The sequence below is a fragment of the Triturus cristatus genome, chromosome 10 (genome assembly GCF_964204655.1).
Source record: "Triturus cristatus chromosome 10, aTriCri1.1, whole genome shotgun sequence".
Classification (NCBI taxonomy): Eukaryota; Metazoa; Chordata; class Amphibia; order Caudata; family Salamandridae; genus Triturus; species Triturus cristatus.
The window spans coordinates 1241416309-1241442938 of record NC_140593.1 but is presented as its reverse complement, the minus strand read 5'-3'; the positions used below and the strand labels follow the sequence as shown (position 1 = coordinate 1241442938).

At 47.3% G+C, this 26630-nt stretch overlaps 1 protein-coding gene across 5 annotated transcripts in view; it reads left to right on the top strand.

Moving 5' to 3' along the window:
• CACNA1F (calcium voltage-gated channel subunit alpha1 F) overlaps positions 1-26630 on the top strand; it is a 562890-nt gene that overhangs the window by 60855 nt on the left and 475405 nt on the right. For all 5 annotated transcript variants that reach the window (XM_085629889.1, XM_085629888.1, XM_085629886.1 and 2 more), the window contains exons 5-6: positions 1984-2123; positions 4949-5091. In XM_085629889.1, the coding sequence (XP_085486015.1) occupies positions 1984-2123; positions 4949-5091 (283 nt within the window). The remainder of the gene's footprint in view (positions 1-1983; positions 2124-4948; positions 5092-26630) is intronic.

Sequence of the window (26630 nt, the reverse complement as noted above, 5' to 3'; positions counted from 1 at the left end):
TGTCAGGCCCTACAGCGCCTCCTTCTGGGACATACAGGGACTGCAAGATATGTGAGCCTCACTGCAGTTAGTGCTGCGATATCTGGCCCAACAGCTCCTCATGCTGGGATATGCAGGAACTGCAAGATCAGATGTTTGAGGTGCGCGACAGTCAGTGCCGGGATATCAGGCCCTATAGTACCTCCTACTGGGAGAAACAAGGCCTCAAAGATATGCAATCCACACTACAACTAGTGCTGGGATAGTAAGCCCTAGAGCGCCTCCTGCAGGGAGGAATAGGCACTGCAAATGACGCAAGCCGCACCACAGCTAGTACTGGGATAGTAAGTCCTACGGTACCTTGTGTAGCTAACGCCATGGCTGACATGGAGATGATGAGGCTCCAGGGAGTGAGAAAGCGAGCACAAACTGCCCACTCTGAAAATGAATCCCTGGAAGCGCCTGGAGAAGGAACTGCATGGGAAGAGCAGAGTCTTTTAATCCCTAAAAATGAGTTGGAAATACTAAGAACTGCTTTTGTTGTATGAATGAGACCGTCCCTGTGGAGGACTGGAGCACATGGTCACAAGAGAGACTCAAACTATGGGTGAGGACATGGAGGAATGATGACTGGCGCTGATCATGGGATGCGGCCCAGAGGAACAGGATACCGACCCTTAGGAGGGAGAAGCAGGACCCGAAGTAGAGCATCCGTTGTGCCTCGAAAGAGAAGCAGTGAGCTCAAGAAGAAAGCACGTTCCCTCCCTCTCTTAAGCAGCTTCGGCACTGCATGTGTACATTGGCATTCTGGGGGATCGTGCTAGAGAAACCTATCGGGAAGATTTCTTAAAATAGCCTGAAAAGACAGAAGCCCCACAGAGACAACCTACTTATGGTCATACAGACCAACGAGGCGGCCATCGCTGAGGGCTAGCGTCTGAGGAACAACCGTACCATCAGAACTGCCACGTCTGAGTGCAAACAGCAATGTCAGGGCAAGCGAAGCTCGCATCCTTGCGGCATGCTCTAAAGTGGTCAGTGGTTTGAAGCCCCTCTAAGTGGCTTCTGGATATCAGTGCGAAAGAACCCCTGAGGTCGCAAAACGACTCAATGCCCTTGAAGGAAACAATGCGACCTGTCAAGAAACGTTGGTGATGGAGCCTGGACCTGTCCTAGGGCACCCAGCGAGACTGCCCACTGGACTCAGACCCAAGCCCTCCCCCACATCCGTTGCATTTGCGGTGGACGGGTACTTAAATGGTCCCTCTAATTGTGGAAACTAATATTGTGCGGTTAATGTAAAGTAATGTAAGGGTATTCTTATATAGCGCGGCTGCCACCCAACGGGTATCTACTGCTTCGGTCCACAGCCGCTGCATTATGTCCGTCACCAGATCTACCCAGTCCCAGTTTTTTGGTGTGTGCATCATGGCTCCCATTCATTTACTCCTGTGCCTCTGTGTGTGTCATTGTGATCTCAAAGTCTTTACTCTTTATTATAATTGCTTGTGTTATTCTCTGTCTGGCTGATTCTTCTGTTCCCTGCTCTTCTTCTAATTGTCTGTGTTGTTTCCAGTTAGCTCACAGAGTGTTGCAGGTGTCTTAGTATGATTAGTTGTGCTGTGAATAAATGTTGACTTCTTGCTTTATGCTGTGTAGTGTGTTGTGCCCAATGTAGTCTGCATTGTGAGTGGATGTAGATTTCAATAATCTGTGTGTGTATTGGTGGTTTAGTTGTGTGTTAATCAGTATGTGCTGTGACTGGTTGTGCCTTCTGAATCTACACCTTGTTTGAGGGTGGGCGTCTCTGCTGTGAATGATTGTGGGTTTTCCAGTTTGTGTTGTAGATAGAAGTGTGTTCCTCAGCCTTTCATCTGCTTGGTTGTGTCCTTTTCAGTCTGTTGTGTTACTGGCCTGGCAGAAGGTTCCCTTGTGAGGTGTCCTGCGGCCTGTGTTTGGTCAGCGGGTTTTAAGCTTTGTATAACTCACTCTCTGTCGCTTTAGGAACAAGTCGAGTACATCTTTCTCATCATTTTCACTGTGGAGACCTTCCTGAAGATCATGGCCTATGGGCTGGTCATGCATCCCAGCGCGTACATCCGCAACGGCTGGAACCTGCTTGACTTCGTCATTGTGGTGATTGGGTGAGTGCCCTCAAAGGAGGCCAGTTGCACCTTCTCCTGCATAACTGTGTGGGAGCTACCTCTAGTGACGTCCATTTGGACCGCTCTCTGTCTTAAGGCTGCTACCTTCCCACACCCCCCTGCTATCCTGGTTGCCCCTCTTTTGTTTATGTCTTACACACTGGTTTTTCCTTAGTTTTTGTCCATGTTTACAGATTCTTGGGTGAATCTGTTTATGGTCTTTCTTGGTTTCTCTCTCTGTTTCTAGGCTGTAGGGTTATTCCTGTCGGTGTTTCCGGGTTTTTTGCACATTTCTTTCTGTTTGTTCTTGTGTGTTTTAAGATCTTGAGGTGATTATCATTCTGTTTTCAGAGTCCTTTGGTGTTTCTCTAGGTGTTTTCCTGTCCTTTAATTGTTTCTCTTTGGATTTCAAGGATCTTTGCTTGTTTCTCTCTGTGGTTAGGGTTTCCTTTTTCTTTGTTTGCAGTCTCTTCCTCTTTCTTTTCCTGGCTGTTGGGTTATTTCTTCCAATGTTTTTTTCAGTTGTTGAGTTACTTCTCTCAGAGTTTTTAAAATCCTCCTTTATTTTGGTCTGTGTTTCCAGGACCCTCGATTTCTTCTCTTTCACACTTATGGTTCCTCGTTTGTTTCTCTCATGTTGTCAGGTTTTGAGTTGATTATCTTTGTGTTCTCCAACATTGGATCTTTCATATATTCACATGCTTTGATCATTCCCCGTCCTCAGGCTGGGAATCTCAGCGAATCCCCGTTAATCCTAAATAGCAGCAAATAGGGTTTAAATGGTCGTAGCCTCAACAACAGGGTTTGTTTCGTAGCACTTCCCGTGCATTTGAAACAGCCCGAAGTTCAGCCAGTGAGGTGGCGGTTCCAAGCCCTCCTACTCCCCTTATAGGCCACCGTAGTTCAGATTTAGTCCCACAAGTGTGAGAAGAGTACTTTATGTACAAATGGCTCTGACTGGGGAGGGGGAGGGTCGCTCGTAAATATACCAAAGATCCCAATTCTGCAGGGCTGGAGTCATACATGAGCATATGATGTAGTGAACCTTTCATATGTTCACATGCTTGAATCAGAATAGCTAGAAGTCCATAACCGGGACAATAAGGTGGAAGGCAGGCTCCCCTTTACTGGAACAGGCCGTGGAGGACTGCCTGTCCCACTGCTGTGCCTGCCCTTCCTGGGAGCTGCTCGGCAGATATCTTCACAGTGTCCATGAGCACAGAGCGCTGAAGCAGTCACCGTGCTCCTGGTGGAGACTGTCCTCACTCTGGAATCAATGCGTGGACTGTGCGTCATTCAGCCGGGCAGGAAGGTCCCTGACTCACAGTTGATCCGATGAACTTTTGTTTTCCATCTTGTCTATTTAAAATCAAATGCACTTGTTCTAATCTAGGAATTAAATTGTTTTCTGCTGATGTGGGATTTGGTAGGAATGGTCCTAGAATGACAGGTACATTTAGAAGGAAGTCCATCGGTGCTTTAGGCATCAATTCCGGGCTAGTCCAAGATGGTCTTCGATTTGTTTTAAAATGTAGAGTTGGAGCAGCAATGTTCCAGCGCTCAGCGGCAGCTGGCCCGCTCTTAACTATCAAAGAATTGAAAGCCCAGTTTGTAGGATCAGTTACGGTGAATGGGCTGCCGTCTTATGGAGGGCCAAATCGCATGCACCCCGCTGAGGCAGGGCTGCTGACGTGAGGGCACCCGTGTCCGGGCTCAGTCGTAGATTTGTGTTCTGTGTTCACACACACAAACGAGTGTGAGTTCTGCTGTCCACTCACTGGTTTCTGCCACGTTTCATATCATTTGCATGTAGTTGTGTGGCCATGAAAGCTCTCTTTCGACAGAACTCTGGGAACAGGCCCCTTGTTTCTGGGGTGCAAGCCATGCCCCTTTAGCTTCTAGACTTCTGCTGGAAATTGCCACAGTAAAGAAGCCAAAAACTACAAAACAGACCTTTTCTGGGCCAGCTCCTGAACTGGCCCTCATTGCCAGAATCTAGAAGGTTGTCCATTTTTGTATCGTTCCAACAAGCACCAAAACTGTTTTTATTAGAGCCTGCCCCTCATCAGCAGTAACTGGTCACCTCCTCTTCCCACTCAGGGATCCCATGAATTCATCAATGGGTCTTTTGCTGGTCTGCCTCAGTCTGCTGATGGTGAAGGAAGAGGCTGTGAGGTGTCTTGTCCCAGTGTGTGGTAATCACCATGCCCCTGTCCTGCAGAGTTATTCCTCCCACTTCATGTGCCGCGAAGACTGTGCATGGTGCTTCAATGGGCTTTGTACCGGGGCTAACTTCAGCTCATGGATTCCTTGTGATTAGAGCGCGTGTCGGCCGGTTAACCTGGATGGGTAGTTTAGTTCCTTTTCACACTCTGGCGACTGCTGCTCGGGTTTCCTTCCACCTGCAAATAATGGATTTTGCCAGTTGACTTTATGTTGTTATTGGTAATTTTTGGAGTCATTCATACTCAGTAAATGAGGATCTGCACTGATTAACAAAGAATCATCCTTAGCTTGATAGCCAGACTGAATAAAGGGATCAGTGTTCTCAAGTTGCTTTCATTCATACATTCAGTTTTGTGGATGTTTCTCTTGGGTCTTCTGCTGTTCCTATACGTGTTTTCTGTTCTCCTCTTGCTGCCGTTTGTTTCACCTGGTAGTTTCTCTCAGATTCAACGTTCTCCGCGTGTTTCTCTTAGTGTGTCCTGGATCTTTAGTTGTTTCGGCTTTTTAGTAGTTTTTGTTATTTTTCTCTGTTTCCTAGTTCTCAGGTTGTTTCTTCCTGTGTTTGTGTTTTTTTCACTTCCTTCTTTCCATCTTTCCAGGCTCTTCAGTGTCATCCTTGAGCAGTTTTCTCACAAGCAAGGGGACGCCCATCACATGAGTGGGAAGCCGGGCGGCTTTGACGTGAAGGCACTGCGGGCTTTCCGTGTCCTGCGACCCCTGAGGCTTGTGTCCGGAGTGCCGAGTAAGTTATGCTCACTCTCTAGAACGGCGTGCAGCTCAGTTGTATTTTGTGTCTGAGATCACCCAACTGCTGCCACTCAGTCCTGCTTAAAACTGGATGAGCGGACGCTGCTTCCGGGGTCACGTGGCTGATTTTGTTTACACAGGTTGTTTGTTCTCGCTTTCCTAGCGCCATGATGTCCCTTGGGATGAATGATGTGCTCACAAATACAAATACAGTTGGATTTTGGAAGCTCTAGATTAAAATTAGGCTATTGTAAAAAATTAATATTTGAACAATAATAGGAGGTACATGAGTGCAACATAGACAGAAGCATGTGTTGCATGTCAGGAAAAACTGACATATGACTGACTGTACTCCGGTCCCATTCACCTCTCCTGGGCATTGACCTGTTCGGAAGCCTCCCAATCTTCCCGTAGATCACTCCGCCCCAGTGGTGGATCAGCACTGGGCCATTGATCCAGTGTCTGCCTCAGATCTCCAACCTAATAGACTGTAGAAGTCTGAATCCATGTGTGCCTGCCATCTTTAACATGTATGTTAGCCGCGGATGCCTTAATGTCTTGATGGTATGAAGTCGGTGACAGACACACCGAAGGTATACACACCGCAAACTGATCTGGACCTATGATGGCCGAAGGGATACTTTCCAGGCTTTCACGAGCGATAGACGATTTATCACTCGCCTAATGGAGCATCAGAGTTACTTCCGAAGAGTCTCCGTTTGAGAAGGAAAGGCCCAGCTCCTACAAGAAAGAAGTCAATGTCTCGCTTTTCCAAACACACTTTGGGATATAAGAAATCCATCAACAGAACATCCTGTGGAGAGAGAAATATTAACCCCTGCCTCACTGATGGACTTAAATCATGGACATCAACAACAATCCTGTTTAATCGGATGAGGGTACCCACCCCTTGTATTTATCTCTACCCATCCTCAACCACTTCATGTTTAAGAACCTGTGCTCCTGAGAACTACCCTGCCCCATGAAGCATGCATCCTGCAACTCTCTTCTCTTAGAGAGAGAGGAAGTGTGCCTTCTTCTCGTAACCCCTCTTTGTTATTTCAGTCTTTGACTTGTAATGCGTTCCGATCCCTAAAATAGCAATCTGAAACCCACCTTGCACAGGGTTTAAGATGTTCCTAATTTTGAAAAAGTCTTACATTTGGTCCACCACAGTTCGCTCCCTCCTGTCTTATTGACCACTCCTGCCAGGCTGGCCTGCTTTTCTTTCAGTACTGAGGGGACCAAGGGATATCAACTCTTGCAGGTATTGCACCGGTGCTGAATGTAAGGTTGATGATGTTCCGAGTATTCCGAGGACAGTGGAATTTTTTCCCAGGTCTTTAACGAAAGCGACTTGATGGGGGTGATATGAACTGAGCAAGAGGAAGGTCACACCCTAGTGTGGTTCCTTTGGAGGCCTCATAAACCCATCAAATATCCTGAAGAGTGCCTGACCTCAGAAGCCTCCGGAGATGAGAACTGAAGACCCTCCACTCACAGCGCCCTGCAGACTCTGCAGAAAAGAGCTGCGTTGGACATCATGTTGATGAGAGTGCAGCTGTCTCTGGCCTGTAAGCTCCCGCTAGGAAGAAACAGAAAGCTTTGACGCTGATCGGCCTATGGACTTCAAGTAATGTATGAACAGCAGCCGGGCCTGAAATTGGAGTCATGCTCTGTGCAGGGATCTGTGGTGGAGGGAGACAGAAAGAAGATCTCAGCCGGACCCAGTGAAGCTTTGAAGAAGGAGAGGAAGGCTGGGCCCAGAGGGAAAAACAAAATGGCGGCCTGAGGTCAACTGAAAATGTGAGTGAGACCAGCCAAGAGGGAAGAGCCTCACACAATGGGGATGGGGCCTGACCAATAATGAAGGAAGACCGTGGCATCCAGGTAGTACAGTGTCTGCATGGGAGTGGGCAGCAGTGCGGGGGGCAAGGGCTAGCCAGAAGAGAATATCCCTCCAAGGAACTCAGCAATATTAGAGGGCAAGCCAGAGGGGGCTCCCGATGCTGACAAGAACAATCACAAAGGCGAGAATTGACAGTGCAATCCTATCACCCACCTGCACTGGAAGTGACATCAATCCTTCCCCTCCCAGGACCTACTTAATGATGGCTGCAGCGCAGACACCCAATGGATGTTCAGCAGCCACGCACTGCCACTCCACACCTTGCTGCCTTGCCACACCTCACAACACCGAGGCAGCGTTATTCTTTGCTCCTTGCAAGTTTTCATGCACTTACTTACACCCAGCAATCACCACACCTGCATCAAAAGCCCCCAACACCCACTCTCTCACACTCACACTGTCCTGCAACCACCCACACAACTCGCCACACTCGTATGCTTACTCCTAAACACCCACTCACTCCCTAAACACGCCATAGAGATCTGGGACCTGGTGCACAACGCCCCAGACCTACATTTCCTCACGGAAACCTGTTTGAGCCCCACTAAAGTACCTGACATTGCCACAGTCATCCCCCCCTCCAACTACAACAGCCACTCGCCCGCGATGCTAGCAAATACATCCTACTTGGAGACCTGAACATCTGTCTGGAAGACCACGCTGACTCCAACTCAAAAGCACTCATTTATGACCTTGGAAGCCTTGATCTCACCCAAGAGGTAAATGGACCTACCTACATTACCGGATACCTCCTGGACCCTATTATCACCACCTTTGACAACAGTCGACAAGCTCACACTAGTCTCCTGGATAGACCATGCCCACATCAAGTTCAGCATCCCCGTCCCAGTCCAATGCACAAGCACCACCACCACGCTAGCCCACCAAAACTGGAACAGCATCACTGACAAGGACTGGAACAACGCTGTCAACACCCACTGACCCGAACACAGCAACAGCCTCCCCAAAGCCATCAAGAATTTCAACAATTAGAAAACACCTCCTTTGTCAACTCCCAGAAATACAACAAGATCCAGACCTTAGGCCAGTTGGAACACAGAGGAACTCAGACTGATGAAATGCCACTGCAGATAACTGGAGCGCAAATAGAGAATAAGCCAGGACAATTCTAAGACGAACACATTCAAACCGGCTTTAAGATGCTACCACCAAATGATCCGGACCACCAAACATGCCACTCTTGCATACCTCATCGATGCCAGCTCCAACAGAAGCAAATAAATCTTTGCCATTGTGAAGTATTTCACATCACAAGTGGCCGCTTCCAACTCGATTAACCCCTCACAAAACCTCTGCAACAATCTCTCTCAATTCCTCAGCAACAAAATCACTGCAATTTACAGAAACTTCAACCGGACCCGACAGACCTCATCAAACGTCTCCAAATCTTATCCAAATAACCAGTGCTAACCACATGCCCCCTCATCACCCCAGAGGAAGCCACTGCCACCTTAAAGTCTATGCATTGAGCTCTGTTGGGTTACTTTAAGTCCATTGGCAAGATTCAGGGACGATGGCTAATGAAAGGGACCACTATCAAGCCACATGGGTATTTGACTAGACTTGTACCAGTGTACCCAGTTGCTGACTCCTCGTTTTCTTTCGGAGGGGTATTACATTTTAAATGTAAGTATGCCTTGACATGTCCTACTGTAACCCAAGCTGACGCATAGTAAGACTTAATATGTATATAATTTGTAAACATTGAAGGAAACTGATTGTTGTTGAATTGTGAAGCGCTCTGACACCCAGGACTGGGTCATGTTCATGCTAAATAAATAAATAAATTGAGGGGCCCCTTTGGACCTCTGTCCCCAACATGCCTACTCCACAGGACTGCAACCCATCAGCACCATGCTCACACACATTCCGAGCACCTCCACATCTTCCACAACCTTCCTAGATGCTTGGAAACATGCAACTGTCCTCCCATTGTTGATTAAACCCTCTGCAGACCCTTCAATGCTTGCCAACGACAGATCTCTCTGCGACCATTCCCGGCCAAGGTCTTAGAGAAAACCATCAACAGATGCTTCACAAATACCTCGACGACCACCAGCTCCTCGACACCTCTGAGCCAACCACAGCACAGAAACTGCCCTCATCGTCGCCATGGATGACATTCACATGACTCTGGACAGAGGAGACACAGCGGCCCTCATCCTCCTGGACCTCCCGGCAGCCTTAGACAGTCTTCCACTCCATCCTCATCCATCTCTACAGGAAGCCAAGGACACGGACTATGATGGATTTGCTCCTTCCTGACTGGAAGCACACAGTCAGCATGGCACCGTGCACCTCGGGTGCCCAGAAGAGCACCTGCAACTTCTGCAAGGATCCTCTCTGAGCCCAACACTCTGCAGCGCACACATGATCCCTCTAGCCAGGCTCATCCACTCTTACAACTTAATTTCCTCTCCTATGCCGATGACGAGCACCTCATTCTCTCCCTCGTGGACAAGACGCCCAGTACCCAGATCAAGTTCAATCCCTGCATGACTGACATCGCCCTCTGGATAAAGATCAACTGTCTGGAGCTGGACACGGACGAGACAGAAATCATGATCTTCAGGAGGAACAGTTCACCCTGGGACCCCACCTGGTGGACAGCGGAGCTAAGCCTGACACCCACCCCCACCACCCACATCAAGAGCCTCAGGATCATCATCGACAGCAAGCTCGACGTGACCGCCCAAGCCAATGCCGTCACCGCCTCATGCTTCCATACGCTGAAGAAGCTGAACAAGGTTTTCAAATGACTCCCAATCAGCACTCGGAAAACCGTTCCGCAGACCCTCGACACAAGCAGGCTGGACTATGGACACGCCCTCTATGTTGGGGTCAACAAACAAAATCATCAGAAGGCTGCAAACCATTCAGAACTCGGTGGCCAGAATCACTCTCAACTCAGAATCACTTTCAACCCCCAACGCTGCACTCACATCACACCACACCTGAAGGAGCTCCACTGGCTCGACATACACTCTCTCCACCTCCCACACCGCACTCACATCACACCACACCTGAAGGAGCTCCACTGGCTCGACATACACTCTCTCCACCTCCCACACCGCACTCACATCACACCACACCTGAAGGAGCTCCACTGGCTCGACATACACTCTCTCCACCTCCCACACCACACTCACATCACACCACACCTGAAGGAGCTCCACTGGCTTGACATTCACTCTCTCAACCTCCCACACCGCACTCACATCACACCACACCTGAAGGAGCTCCACTGGCTCGACATACACTCTCTCCACCTCCCACACCGCACTCACATCACACCACACCTGAAGGAGCTCCACGGGCACCCCATTCACACTCTCCACCTCCCACACCGCACTCACATCACACCACAGCTGAAGGAGCTCCACTGGCTCCCCATTCACTCTCTCCACCTCCCACACCACACTCACATCACACCACACCTGAAGGAGCTCCACTGGCTCGACATTCACACTCTCAACCTCCCATACCACACTCACAGCACACCACACCTGAAGGAGCTCCACGGGCACCCCATTGACACTCTCCACCTCCCACACCGCACTCACATCACACCACACCTGAAGGAGCTCCACTGGCTCCCCATTCACTCTCTCCACCTCCCACACCACACTCACATCACACCACACCTGAAGGAGCTCCACTGGCTCGACATACACTCTCAACCTCCCACACCACACTCACATCACACCACACCTGAAGGAGCTCCACGGGCTCCTCATTGACACTCTCTGCCTCCCACACCGCACTCACATCACACCACACCCGAAGGAGCTCCACTGGCTCCATATTCACTCTCTCCACCTCCCACACCACACTCATATCACACCACACCTGAAGGAGCTCCACGGGCTCCCCATTGACACTCTCCGCCTCCCACACTGCACTCACATCACACCACACCTGAAGGAGCTCCACTGGCTCCCCATTCACTCTCTCCACCTCCCACACCACACTCACATCACACCACACCTGAAGGAGCTCCACTGGCTCCCCATTCACTCTCTCCACCTCCCACACAGCACTCACATCACACCACACCTGAAGGAGCTCCATGGGCTCCCCATTCACACTCTCCACCTCCCACACCGCACTCGCATCACACCACACCTGAAGGAGCTCCACTGGATCGACATTCACTCTCTCCACCTCCCACACCACACTCACATCACACCACACTTGAAGGAGCTCCACTGGCTCGACATACACTCTCAACCTCCCACACCGCACTCACATCACACCACACCTGAAGGAGCTCCACTGGCTCCCCATTCACACTCTCCACCTCCCGCACCGCACTCACATCACATCACACCTGAAGGAGCTACACTGGCTCGACATTCGCTCTCTCCACCTCCCACACCGCACTCGCATCACACCACACCTGAAGGAGCTCCAGTGGCTCCCCATTCCCTCTCTCCACCTCCCACACCACACTCACATCACACCACACCTGAAGGAGCTCCAGTGGCTCCCCATGCACTCTCTCCACCTCCCACACCACCCTCACATCACACCACACCTGAAGGAGCTCCACTGGCTCCCCATTCACACTCTCCACCTCCCACACTGCACTCACATCACACCACACCCGAAGGAGCTCCACTGGCTCGACATACACAAAGTAGCACAATTTAGACTCCTCGCTTTCAAGGCACTACGTAACACCGGCCCAGCATACCTCAACAATAGCATTTGCTTTCACAAACCTTCCAGACACCTCAGCTCGTCCGGACTCCTACTTGTACCCATCCCACACATTCAGAAAACCAGATTCGACAGTCGAGCCTTCTCCTACATCGCCTTTAAAGCGTGAAATGACTTGCCTTCAGAGCCTCATCATCACTTCTTGAATTACACAGTAAACTGAAGACCTGGCTTGTCGAGTAATCCCACGGGGCCCTCGGTTTGGGTAGCCTCACATCTGTTCAGGCCCAGGATACCCTGCTGGATGAGAGTGCACTCTACAAATCCAAACATCGCCATCACCTCATCAAAATATTGCACAGAGAGGGAGTATATTTTACATACAGCCCCTGATGCACTGCTGAGACTCTTTCATAGAGGGCAAGCACATGATATCCAGTTGGAAAAAAAGACTGGATGCATGTAAGGAGCGGCTGGCCATACATACATTGGCAGTATGTGTAACCCAGATCACCAATAACCCAAATTCATCTTTGATTCCAGGAAAGCAAGGTACTAACAAGAGAAAATATTCATAGAACAAGAGGATGATGCGTTCTCCCAAGCGGAAGCCCCCAGAGATGAAAAAATTAAAGTAATACTCAAAAAATTAGTCAGTTTCTCCATCATAGATGGCAAGATCGACACATTAATGCTCAAAATGTACCATCTATCTGAGCGGCTTGGCGTAAGTGCAGACATGGAGGAAGGAAGGCTATGGGATGTAGAGGACGACACAACTAACGGACAAGAGAGGATGCTCAAGATAGACACGATGGAAACTATCAGTGCCAAAATAAGGACTTGGAAGCAAACTTACAGCACAATATTCTACACATTACAGTTAACCAACACTGGCAACACGAAGGCACTCGTAGAAACATTATGTTTGAGGCATATGAGCTGTAGATCATATGCTTGTGCATAGATCGCCATCTAGTGTTGGGTCTTGATGTTTGCACCTTGTTTTTCTTCGAAGAAGTCTTTCCAGTCACGAGGTAGGTGACTCCTCCTTTCGCTGATAGTGCGCATGAGCATCAACTCCATTGTTATATTGTTTTTTTTCGCCATCAGGTTCGGATGTGAATTGTTGTGCTCCGGTTCAGCACCGTTTCTTCGGGCCCCCTTTGCCGCGCAATCCACTACCCTCGACAGTATTGTTTATCGATCACGTTTCCCATTCTCCGAGTATTGTTTGCTCTCGAAACATTTAATTGGAACATTCGTGGAAGGCCTTAGGGCCTACCTGCACCGGGATCGGTAGCAGCTGATGGAACGTACTTCCTTCAAGTTATGCCCAGGGTGTCGCGCTAAGTTCCCATGCACCAACTTGAACGTGGTGTGCAACCTTTGCCTATCCCTGGAACACAACGAGAAAGACTGCGACGCGTGTCAGTCGATTCGGCTGAAGAAAACCCTCCGTGATCGTCGGGCTCGACGTCACGAAATACACCACCAAACCAGTGCTGAGTCGGACCTTCACACAGAAGAGTCCGAACACAAAGAATCGCATGCGCAGGAAGCCGAGAAGGAGGAGGAACACATCTCCCTGTCTGAAGCCGACTCAGATACAGAAGACCTCACACCAGGACAACGGATCATGAGTAAAGAGACTTCCTTCCCATACCATCTCCTTTATAAAAAGGCTCCGGTTCCTCTTCCGCCTTCGTGGCAAGGTTGGCACCAAGAAAAGGTTTTGAGCTTTATTACATTGAAAAGACAAAACCTTTCCGTAACACAAATCCACTATTTGTCACTTTTGCTCAACCCCACAAAGCCAATCCTATATCAAAATCAGGTATTGCAAGGTGGATAGTCAAGTGCATTCAAATATGCTATGCAAAAGCAAAACGAACATTATCAGTTCCCCCTAGAGCACACTCTACACGCAAACTGGGGGCTTCTATGGCATTCCTAGGAAATATACCGATAGATGATATATGCAAAGCTGCAACATGGACTACACATCACACATTCACGAAACACTATTCTGTGGATGTGTTAGTAGCACAGCAAGCCAGAGTAGGCCAAGCAGTTTTATGTAAACTATTTCAAACCACTGCAACAGCTACAGGTTAGCCACCGCTTTGGGAGATAACTGCTGTGTAGTCTATGCACAAACATATGATCTACAGCTGATATGCCTCGAATAGAAAATGCTACTTACCCAGTATGCATCTGTTCTTGGCATATAGTGCTGTAGAGTCATATGCGCCCACCCGCCTCCCCGAGTACCTATACCTGTTGCAGTAACATCTTACTTAGATACATACATTCATGGTCATCTCCCTTTTACTACTCTTACTAACTCCATTATCACCCTATGCGGGAAAACAATCTAACAATGGAGCCGATGCCCATGCGTACTATCACCGAAAGGAGGAGTCACCTACCTCGTGACTGGAAAAACTTCTTCGAAGAAAAACAAAGTGCAAACATCCGGACCCAACACTAAGGGGCCGATTCCAATCCTGGAAAAAGGCTGTACGAATCGTTGTACGGAGCGTTTTCTCCGTACGACTCATACCCGGTAAACTTTCCGTACAACCTAGGAAGTACGATTCGTACAGAAAGCCTATTTCCGTACGTTTCGTACAAAAGACCGTACGGGTAAAAAAAACTACGAATCGGATCCGGAACAGCCTGTACGCGACGTCCGTACGTATTTAAGCAGCGGTTTCCGGCCCAGCAAGTACGATTCGTCCCTACCGCACTCCGTATGGCTCTTTTCTTACGGGAGCCAAAAACAGCTGTAAAAGCAGAGTCCCCAGGGGTACAAGTCGTACAGGCATACACCCCATGCGTTGTGTATGTACGGTGCGTACCCCCAGTGCGCATGTACTGTGCGTACCCCCAGTGCTCATGTACTGTGCGTACCCCCAACATCGCGTATGTATGGTGCGGACCCCAACATCGTGTATGTACGGTGCGTACCCCCAACATCGCGTATTTACTGTGCGTACCCCCAACATTGCGTATGTACGGTGCGTACCCCCAACATTGCGTATGTACGGTGCGTACATATGCGATGTTGGGGTACGCACCGTACATATGCGATGTTGTTGTAAGGTGCGTACATATACATTGGGGGGGGCCTATACGACTCGTACCCCTGTACGACTCGCACCCTGGGAACAACTTTTCCCGGGATACGAGTCGTACAAAGTTCACTTCTTAGCGGGTAAAGGCATTCCCCGTGTACGGGACGTTTTTCTTACGAATCGTAAATCAGAAATCCGGATCGTACTAGTTCGATCGGACTGCATTTTTACGATTCGTACGGAAAAGTGTCCGGGTCCGTCTCGTACAACTTTTCCCGATCCGATTCGTACGGATCGGGCCGATCCGTATGTATTTTTACCGTACGAATCGTACTTCACGGGTCGGACGGGACTTGTACGATTCGTACGGAAAAATTTACGGATACGAGTCGTACGAAAAAAAAAATACAGGATCGGAATCGACCCCTAGATGGCGATCTATGCAGAAGCATATGATTCTACAGCTCTATATGCCAAGACCAGATGCATACTGGGTAAGTAGCATTTTCCTTTAGATCTCTTTGATGTGGCAAGCTTCTCTCCAATGTTCATAATAGAGAGGGCTCACTGATCTCAGTGGTCTCTTAAAGTCCATTCACAGACATGTTGCCTTGAAGGTTGTACATGAAAAGATAAACTTGAACTATGCTTGTTTGAAAATATCACTATTCTTGGACTTTGGTGCATCAGTCCAGGAGGCTGTCAAGGCATTTAAAGGAATCAAACAAAAATACTGATTGTTTTTTTGTTTTTTTTGTTTTTTTCCTCAATAGAGAGCAAACCCATTTTGCCCTTACAGCACATATAAAAAATGAATTGCCTTCCCGTACTGCTGTATGGTGCAGTTATCCGGGGGTACCTGCCCTGAAAGGCCACCCAGGACAAAAATAACTGTTTTTGCAGGAAACTACTGGGTTTAGGTATAAACAGTCCATCGCTATTTGTCCACAAAAGTGTGGCCTCGCTTATTTGGAGAACTGTGTGAAACTGGCTCCATTGTTATTGTGGATTTCAGTGTGGTGAGCACATGGTGTTCAGCTGAGATTTGATTGAAGATTGCCTTGGAAGTGTGCATGGCAATAAGATACCATGGGTAAATTACCTTGCGTTCATTGTCCAATCCCTAGGCCGCCCTGATTTGTTTATTAGACAACCACCTCCCTAAAAAGTAGGGCACGAAATTAGTGAGGGAACTGTTTTTAAATCACTTAAATGAAAACAGAGAATCAAAGGTGCTTGAGAAATCAACCGGCAGATCTCTCTTGTTTCTGAACCCTACCTTTCTTTTTTTTTTTTTTTGAATATATTTTTTATTATACTTTCCATAACGCACATTTCATAAAGTCAGTTAGTTGTTGACTCCACAATACTTTTTAAACAAAATGTCATACACATAGTTAAAACATATTCAACAAGTCATATCATAATCAGCAATCCATAATCCCATCTCCAAACACAAAATCCCTTTACCCTATCCCGTCCCTCCACCGTGCTAATGGCTCCCAAATTCTTAGACCCCGAGCTCTCCCTGCTCTTCCCTTTCTAGCGTATATGGGTTTCTCCAGATTAAATGTAGCAATTAGATTCGCCAACCATGTTTGCATGAGCGGGGGGGCCTTGTCGAGCCAGGCCCTGGCTAAGGTTAGTCTATACACCGCCGTAGTCATGAACAGAAACTCCTTGTCTGAATTACTATTATTTCCATCATGTCCTATTCCCAGCAATATCCGCAGGGGGGTTAGGGATATCCGTAACCCCAGTGCCCTAGCCAGGAAACCCTCTATGTCCTTAATTAGCGTATGTAGTTGAGGGCAGGTAGCAAACATATGAATTATATCTGCATCAGTTGAGCTACAACGAGGGCAGCTTATCCCGATCATACCCCCCCCATTTAGCAATTCTGGCTGGTGTATGGTAAAGTGAGAATCGGGTTTTATAGTGTTGGGATTGCAGAGGAGCCGAGCACAGTATAGTACGGCCCAAATCCAACGACTCCTGGAAATCATCAAGTTCTCCTCGAAGTTTCTCCACCCACTTATGCCTGTGCTTGTCCAAGTCATCCACTTTGCTTTTAACTAATAACGCATACGCTGATCTAATCGTGGGTGCGCCACCAGTGGTAAAAGTCTCCAGAAAGTCATTAATCTCATATCCTACTGAACCGCCCTGTTATTGCCCAAAAACTCCTAAACAGTAGGTACTTAAAAAAGTCCCTATTACCTAAATCAAATGTATTTACAAGTGCGCTAAACTGTGCTACACCCGTAGAGTCTCTTAAGTCCCCAATTTGCTTAATTCCCTTTGGGTCCCATGCGGCCATAACTGTATCTGAAAAAATTTCGGAAGGAAAAGACTTGTTGTTATATAATTTGATATATCTGTTGAATCTGCCCAGCCCCATCTTTTTCAGAAAAGCATTCCATATTTTAATAGCCGCAGCTAAAGTCCTAAACTGTTTCCTTCTGAGGTACCCAAGATCAGTATAGTATAAAAAACAGTTTTCTGTCTCCTGTCCTAACAGAATTGCATAAACATCTGTAGATAAGGAAGTAATTTTCTTCAGGATCCCCCCTCCTCCAAGTAAACCCTGCATGTATTGGAGGGCGGTTGCCAAATAATATAATCTAAAATCAGGAGCTCCCCACCCTCCTCTTTCTCTAGGTAGAGACATAAATCTATAAGCTCTACGCGTTTTTCCATGCGCCCATATAAACCTATTTAAGATACCTTCCAGTATATTAAACCATTTAGTTTAGAAAAATAATGGTATTGCTCTAAATAAATAAAGGAACTTTGGCAAAATCATCATTTTCACCACGTTGGTACAGCCTACTAAAGAAAGATGTAAATTGTTGGCTCTATCGAAATCTGTTTTTACTTTGGCTAATAGAGGAGTCATATTAACCTCAACGAGAGCATCCAGGTTAGCTACTATTACTATACCTAAATACATAGCTGACGTAACCCCCCTGGGATCGGCACAAGCGGTATATTTATTCTTAACTATCTGGGTCTTCGATTTGTTCAAACTGTAACCCGAAAATTGCCCAAATATAGTAGCTTCCCATTCAACCTCTATCTCAAAATTCCAGGGGTTAGGTTCAGAGGCTTATTTATTGTTCCCTGCTAAATTAAAAGTAATTACTAAAGGAAGAGCTAGGATGTGTTTTTCAGAGATCAAAGCCCAGCAGTTTATGGATGACTTGAAAAAACAGGTTCCGTAAGGGAAACGTTATCTTTATTCTTTAAAAAAAAAAGACCAGGGTGGTGCTGCAACACTTGGCTTTTTTGTTTAGAAGCTTGCTCGGATTCAGGGGATATCAATATCTGTCTAAGATGGGGGATGGGAGAGGGGTGCGACTGTCGCAGCCCAAGACCGGTCACATATAGGTCCTATGGACCTATTTGCCTGTACAGGGGGGGAGGGGGTGGGTGGGTAGGGGTGGGCGGTGAGAGGGTGTGGGTGGGGGGTCTTTCAACATGGTTAAAATTTTTCGACTTTTGTGGTTTGATAATGCACATTTTCGGTCTACTTATTCTTCTGTGTGGGTCATGGTACATTCAATTCAGATGGTGTAGACAGTATCAAAGGAGTGTAGGTTGTTGTAATTTTATGCTATCTACTATTTGGCTGATTATGAGTAGGAATTTTTCGGATATCCCTTAATGCCTTGCAAGATCGCTTCAATTAATGTATGTGGCCTCAATGATCCCAGGAAGAGAGCGAAGGTAACAGGTTTGCTGAGATCTTTACATTTGGACCTGGTATGCCTCCAGGAGACCCATATTGAATTATCGCAGGTATATCTCTTGAAACAGCTAGGATTTGATGTATTAGCAGCAAGTAAGCAAGGGACTAGAACTAGGGGGGTAGCAATATTAGGGAGATGTAGTGATTTAGTGGTGTATAGGAAAAAGGAGGATCAATGGGGTAGGTGGGTCATTGTGGAATTATGTTTTAAAGGGACGCGGTTTACACTAGTCACTATATATGGATCCACGGAAGATGATCCGGATGTCTGGCAGTTTATGGATATGGAATTGCCGCAGTGGCCGGAACCTATTATATGTTGCGGAGATTTTAATATTCATGACCCAAGAAGCTCCTTTGCAGAACCAGGGGGAAGGTACTTAGGGAGAAAGAAGAAGTCACACAGAGCCCTTGCCGCTATGGTCCAACATAACTCCCTTGGGGATCCGTGGTTGAAGTCCCATCCCTTTATAGACGGCAGCACCTTCTTTTCCGTCCTACATAAAATACTGGTCAGGTTGGATTATTTTTTAATCTCCAACTCTTTACTCCCTCATTCAAAAATAGAAAAACAACCCAGAATTATTTCTGATTATAGTCCTCTTGTTTTAACGCTAAATACTACACAGGTAAATGTTAGGAAAACCCATTGGACCTTTGAGCGTATTCTACTAAAAGATGAGGCTTATCAGAAACATATGGAATGTTGGATAAAATTCTTTTGGGAAGTTAATAGAGGTACGGCTTCCCCTGGCGCGGTTTGGGATTGTTTTAAAGCTGGGGTTAGGGGGGAAACGATGAGTTATGTAATGGCAAGACGGAAAATGGAAAGAAGGCACTTGGAAGATATAAGGCTTAGGTTACTTGCAGCAGAAGAAAATCTTGCTATAGCTATAACGCAGGGTATCCCACTTGAGCCTTATATACTTAGTTTAGTTACCCTTAAAGGAGATGCTACAGAGGGTATCATCTCGAAAGCCGCCGAGAAGTATCTTGCACATAAACAGGATACCTATGAGTTGAGTGAGAGAGTTGGACATATTCTCGCCGTTAGAACTAGACATCGTACAGCCACTGCTGATATCAAGGAGATCCAAGATTCCCAGGGAAACTTAGTTATGGATCCTGATCTAATTAGGGAAGTCTTCCGCAATTTTTACACCAAGCTTTACTCTCTGGATGATGTGAGGGGCTCAATAGAGGTAGGTAGGTTCCTTAGCGACATCTTGGCTCCTGTTTTACTGTCAGATGACAGAGAGTTGTTAGATGCCCCCTTTCAGTTGGATGAATTTAGGGGTGCCTTGGAGAGTCTCCCCTCGGGGAAAGCTGCTGGGCCAGACCAAATCCCGGTGGAATTCTATAAACTGTTTCAGAATATTCTGCTGGTCGAGATGTTTGATATTATGCTACATACGCAACGGGGTGGTTCTCCTCCGGAGTCTTGGGGGGGGGCAGATATTATAGTTATTCCAAAAAAAGGGAAATCCCCGACACTCCCTGGCTCATACAGACCTATTACCCTTATGAACTCTGATGTTAAAATCTACTCAAAAATGCTTGCGACGAGGCTTGCAGGGAATATAGAGCAGCTTGTAAGCCCGTCACAACATGGCTTTATTCCAGGCAAGGGAACTACCCAGCATGTAAGGACAGTTATTACAATGTTTGACGCCGCAGGAACCCTGGGTGACCCTATTGCAGCGCTGTTTTTAGATGCTGAAAAGGCCTTCGATAGGGTCGCCTGGGAATACCTTTGGGCAGTCTTGAGATGGAGTGGTATAGGGGAAGGCTTCATAACAGCTATCCAAGCCCTATACAAAGGACCAACAGCCAAAATTAGAGTGAATAGAGGACACTCAGATGCAGTAAAAAAATTTAGGGGAACGAGACAGGGCTATCCTTCATCCCCTCTCTTATTTGCGTTATTTCTTGAGCCCCTAATACGACGGTTGGAGAGAAATAGTGGAATTTCTCCAATGGCTCTGAATGGTCGTACAGTTAAAATCTTGGCATATGCCAACGATGTGGCTATACTCACCCCCGACCCGGATCTGGCTATCATAGAGGTTGAACGGGAAGCTACAAAAATACTGATTGTGATGAAAATTCCTTAGGCCATGCTCTTCCCAGAGTGACTCAAGATTAAAGATTACAGTGGGTGATAGGTTTCGACTGTTCATGGACCCCTAGTCAGCTTATATCTTTCTTGAGAAGTAGAATAAAGTAAAAGACACAACTCCCCATGAAACCAGTGGTAGTCCATCTGTCAAGAAAACAGTGAGTATTAAGGATGGTAAAAGGACATGTTATTATTAAGATTCGGAAACTTGAAGAGAGGTTCGCACTAATGGGAAGTTGGTAATATTGTCCTACCATAAAATAAGAATATTGTTTTTAGTGTTATATTTCCCATAGTTAAAAAAATTGTTATCTATATAATAGATGTGTGTAACATTGTTTTTTTACATTATTGTAGTATTGTAAACGATATGTTTTTAATTTGTTTTTTATTAAAGTGTTTAATTATTTTAAGAAGGGAATGATGTTTTTGTAGGGGAATGGGTAGGTAGTTTTTAATAACATGTATCTGTTAAGCTGAAATGTAAAGAAAATATTTATTATTTTTTATATTATTTCTTTATGTTGATTTGTTTTTGTTATAATTTTTCAGTGTGATAATGTTGTTTTTAGGGGTAGTTTGTAGGGTTCATAGGTGAAAAGGGTGGGAAGTATTTTATAAATTAGTTTTTCAACACATTTTTTACAAAATATATTTGTCAACATGTAATTTTCTTTATATATTTGTTATAATTTTTCAATGAAAGATTTTTTTCACAATTTACGTTCTTAAACATTTGTAAGAAATATGTTAATCATTTATATTTCATGTATAGTTTTTCTGTGTGAAATGTTCTTTTCATAATATTTGTAAGATTTTTTTTACATTTTTTGTTTTAACTCTTTTTATTAACATTGCTCATACCATCAAACAATACAGGACATTTAGCACAATGCATGTGGCAAATTCCCCATCTATAGTACAATGACAGACCTTCAATGGCACAAGTGAGACAAATGACAGTTGGTATTAAAGTCCCAATCCTACCCCCGTCTGCCTGTACTTCCGCCATGGACCCCAAATTTTCCGCCATTTTTTGGTGCAGCCTCTGCTTTTATAGATAGTTTCTTCTATTGAGGCGGAGTCCGCGAGCCCCAGTCCCTTGCAAAGATTTTAAAAAATGTGTATGTTCTTTTAAATTCTAAATGTAAATTTAAAATTAGAACTGTGTTTGGTTTTAATTATGTGTTTGTGAAATATGTTATTTAAAAATATATTTTTAGGAAAGTTTACTTTTAGGCTATTTTTAAAAGTTTTAATTATTAAAACTATATAATAAGAACAGGTTTAGAAATTATTTTACTATAGTTTAATATATTTTAAGATATTAAACAAATTACATATTTATTTTTGGTGCAATTTTAATTAATTGTACACTGATTTGAAAATATGGTTTCTTTCTTTCTTTAAAATCTTTATTCGATCGCTTGTCAGAGTTCATAAAAGTACAATTTCATTGCAGGCACATTAAATATACAGTACAGACAATATTGCGAATCAGATAAAACTGTCAAAATCTTCATAAGGCTTTAGTTGATTGAACCAGGGATGCCCGGTTCACATACGTTTAATTCATGATTACAGTAATCAGTTGATTAAGTTCTCGGGCTACCCCGGGCCTTTCTCTTTCTCATGCCGCCCACAGAAAAGTAGCTACAGAGAAACAGACAAAAGGGTCTGAAAGAGACTTTAAAAAACACAGTGCCACCATACATTGGGTAAAATTATGGTGCCTTAAAATTGGGAGTATAAAAGCTTCTCTTTCTGTTTGACAACATTTTCAGATCAAAACAAGGCGAAGGTCTGACTGGGATGACTGGTTATCGCATGGACGTAGGATCAAATCTGAGTGTTTAAATTGCTTTTCTGGGAACCCTGGCATTAGAGGAATGAGGTTCATGCGAGGACGCAGGCGGATGAATCTATGCTGTCGAGACGAGATGCGGGATGGATATGAAAATCATTCCTCTGTTCTTTGAGGGATAAGGTCATAAGCAAGTGACACTTTTTGGAGTCGGTTTGTTTCTCTACGGGCGAAGTTTGCCCTCTGCATAAATGCCTTGGTTCGTTTCTGTTTGGAGACCCTTCTGCAGGATGCAGGTTTCCCGAATAGTTCTCCAAGTCCAATTGCGCTCAGTTCTGCCTCTACATATCTGAGCCAGCCAATCTTCTTGCAATGCTCCAGCTTCAGGCAATCACCAATTATACGCTGCGTGAAGTGGGCCGTGGTCCTGCGCCAAATAGAAAACCACAGCTAAGCTGGCGCCAGTCTGATTGAGTCTGCCATATAAGGCCCCCCTTCGCTATGTAAAATGTGATTGGAGAAGCACTGGGCGAGCGGCACCCTGTTTTTAAAAAGCTGTCTTCTATTGTTTGGAGTTTCTCAATCTGAGCCATCCCCCAGACTCCCGCCCGTAGGTTGCCGCTGCCTCTGTTTTTGAAAGGTATATCTTTTTATTGGGGTCCAGAGGACTAGCACCTAACTTTTTGCAAAGCCCTTGATGGCTTGAAGACTTCTTTCCATACCAGGGCTCTTGCCGTCACCAGGTTCACCCAAGAGTGTTTTTGTCGAATAATACACCAAGGTATGAAAAAGATTCGACTATCTCAATTTTCTTTGATCCCAGATGGAAATAAGGGGGGTTTTGATCCTTTGCCGGCTCCTGCTATGACGATGAAGGATTTTGATTCACTCACCCTTAGGTCTAATAAGGTCATGAATGAGGCATGTGATGTTATTAACCCTTGCAGAGCTACCCCTGTCTTGGCCATTAAGACAGCATCTTCGGCGTAGTCCAATATTGGGGGGGGGATGCTTTCAAAAATGGGCACGTCCCATAGGGAGCCACCCCGTTTGTGTAGATGGAAAAAGGAAGTGGGGCAAGGACGCAGCCCTGTCTGACTCCTGTCTCGATCTTAAACACACGTGTGCATTCCCCATTGATACCATACCAGACACAGGCAGTGGCATTTGCGTAAAGCTGTCGGATGAAAGGAATTATAAGTGGGTCGATCCCCGTCCCCTCCATCATAGGCCACAACCTATGGTGAGATACACAGTCAAAGGCCGCTGACAGCTCCATAAAGGCCATGCAGATCTTCCCGCCTTTGACTTTGGTATATTTGTCGCTGCAGAGAGAGAGGTTGAGTCGTTGATCGACAGTCCCCTTCCCCCTCTGGAAATCATATGGTGCCTGCATCAAGATGTTATGTTCCTGGGCCCAGTCCTGCAGTCTACCGAGTAAGAACGGGCCCATGAGCTTGGCCGTGGTATGCAGTGGGGAGACGGGTCCGTAGTTCTTAGGGTGCCGCTATCCCCTTTCTTGTATATTGGCCCTATTGTACTGTGCTTCCAAGCCGGCGGAGGTCCTCTACCACTATACTGGTTAATAAGGGGGCTCACAGATCATAATGGTCTTGAAAGAGGTCGATCGGCCCCCCATCTGGCCCGGAGCCTTCCCTGGGACACGCGCCTCCGACCCTTTAATGACCTCACTAAGTGGGAATTCTAGAATCCCCTGCGGTGGGTGAGTCCCTTCAGCTGGCGGGGGGGCGGGGGGATATCAGAGCCAGAACCCACCCATGCATCCTCGCTTCCGTGCTCGTCCGAGGCCGGGTCTGTAGGGTCTTTCAACCCGGGAGTGTTTGCGACTCTCCAGACCTCGCTGCTGCTGCCTGAGTGAGCAGTCTGCGGAGCGCGTCCCCAGCTTCCTCCCCGACGTTCCTCTCTTATTTCTAGAGCTCGTATTGTCTCTACGTAACATTCGTATCTATTGCTCAGTTTGCGCACAGCTCTGCTTGGTTTCTGCCCCCATCTTGCATGCAAAAAACGGCGAAAGAAAAAGAAATTCCGAATGGTGCCGCTTTCCTGTGACTGTAGTGTTGCGGTCTAGTTGACGCGCACTACGTAAGGACGGCGAAGCGCGTAGCGGCCATTTTGGACGCTACTGCGCATGCGCGAGCATTAGCGTGTTGCGAGAGACGGCGATCGGAGCGTGTTGCCCGGCGCTCTCTCGGAGTAGCGATATAAGTGATAATAAAGGCATCTACTTGCCTCACAAGGCCTCCTGCAAGTTATTGGGGAACAGCAGCAAGCAGACACAGCACCTAGCATCATTACAGTGGCGACGAGGCTGGGCTGGTGAGAACCCTGCGTGGAACAGGAGGAAGGTGCCCCCAACTTGCTTCAGAGAGGAGTGCCCACTAGGAGGGACGTCACCCCACGCGGTAAGAGGACCGAGGGGGTCGAGGACAGACGCCTACGCACCGGGAGAGCGCGGCAGTGGCAGACAGACGCCAGAGAGTGGCACGTGGGCAGTAAAGGAGCCGGCCACGAGGTGGAGGAACATTGCAGGCGGACCGCAGGACGGCAGAGGAGACCCTGGCGGAATCGGGTGACGACGGCGCAGGCAGCTCAAACGCAGTCCCAGGCACCCGAAGAAGGGGAGCGGGGACAGACGCGCCAGGTAGCCCAAGGAAACAGGCGGAAGCCAAAATGAGTGCACAGCCATCAACTTTAACTACGCCGATCCCGTTTCTTCCACGTCCGGGAGAACCCCAAATGAAGTGGGAAGACTGGAGGGAGTACTTCAAAAACTACCTAGAAGCGCTGGAAGATGAGAACGAGGAGGCGTTCTCCAGTGCCAGGAGGAAGAGGATACTCTTACACAACCTGGGACCAGAAGGAATACGGGTGTTTCAAAACCTCACACCGGTCGCCAGACAGGTAGGGGACACAGATGTGTTCTCACACGCCATAGAAGACTTGGACAACCACTATCGGCCTGCAGTGTGCACCTCTATCGACCGCTATAATTTCCAGCAGAGGAAGCAAGAAGCGGGGGAATCTATAGACGACTACGTGGCGGCGCTGCGTAAACTTGCGATAACGTGCAAGTATGGAGGGTTACAGGAAGAGTTCATCAAGGACCAGATCGTAATGCACACGACAAGCAAGACGGTGCAGGATAAACTGTGGGCGAGTGGGGATGCGACGCTGAAAGACGTGATCGCCATAGTAAAAAGGGCGGAACTGACCAAGCGCTGCGCGGAGGCGGCAAAGAGAGACCCAGCCCCCAGACTCACGGTCAATAAGGTGGATGATGCGGACCAGCACGGACGAGGTAAAACAGCGCCGGGGGAGTACAGAGGAGCGCCCAAAGGGAAGGCCAAACCAGGACAGGCATGGAAGCAAGAAAAGGGTGAAGCGATGAGGTGCTACAGATGCGGAAGCTCGAGCCACGCAGCGCACGACAAACGGTGCCCCGCCTTCAGAGCCAAGTGTGCGTTCTGCGGCCTAGTAGGTCATTACGAGAAAGTATGCCGAAGGAAAGGGAGACAGCATGCGGTGAAATTTGTGGAGCAAGACGCAGGGGAAGAAGCAGAAGGTCTGGAGGAAGATGATGAAGTCCTGTGTGTAGAGGAGCAGGTGCTGGGCATCGATGGGAGGAGAACACGCAAGCCCCAGTGTGACATGATCATTGGAGGAGTAAGCATCACCATCGTGGCGGATTCAGGGTCTCCCTACACGATCGTCCAGAGATCGGTGTGGAACGAGAGATTCAGACCCACATGGGGCGCACAGCTAGAACCCCCCGACATTCGACCGGTCACCTACACAGGGGAACCCATCCCGATGGTGGGGTTCAAGAAGCTGTTGTTCCAGTTCAAAGAGCGGAGTGCCCACTGCAAACTGTACGTCGCGGAGAAGGGACCGTCAGTCCTGGGCTGGATGGACCAAGGAGAGTTGGGCGTACAGCTGAATCCAGGAGGGGACACCCAGGTGATGGTGACCCTGGACGGAGAGGAGTCGACGGCGGAGAAATGGCGGAGTGAACACCCGAAAGTTTTTGGCGGGAAGATCGGGAAACTAGAGAAGTTCTCCCACAAGATCGTCCTTAAAGAAAACGCCCGACCGGTAGCGCACAAAGTAAGGAACATACCGATTGCGGTGAGAGAGGCGGTACAACAGGAACTCCACCGACTGGAAGAC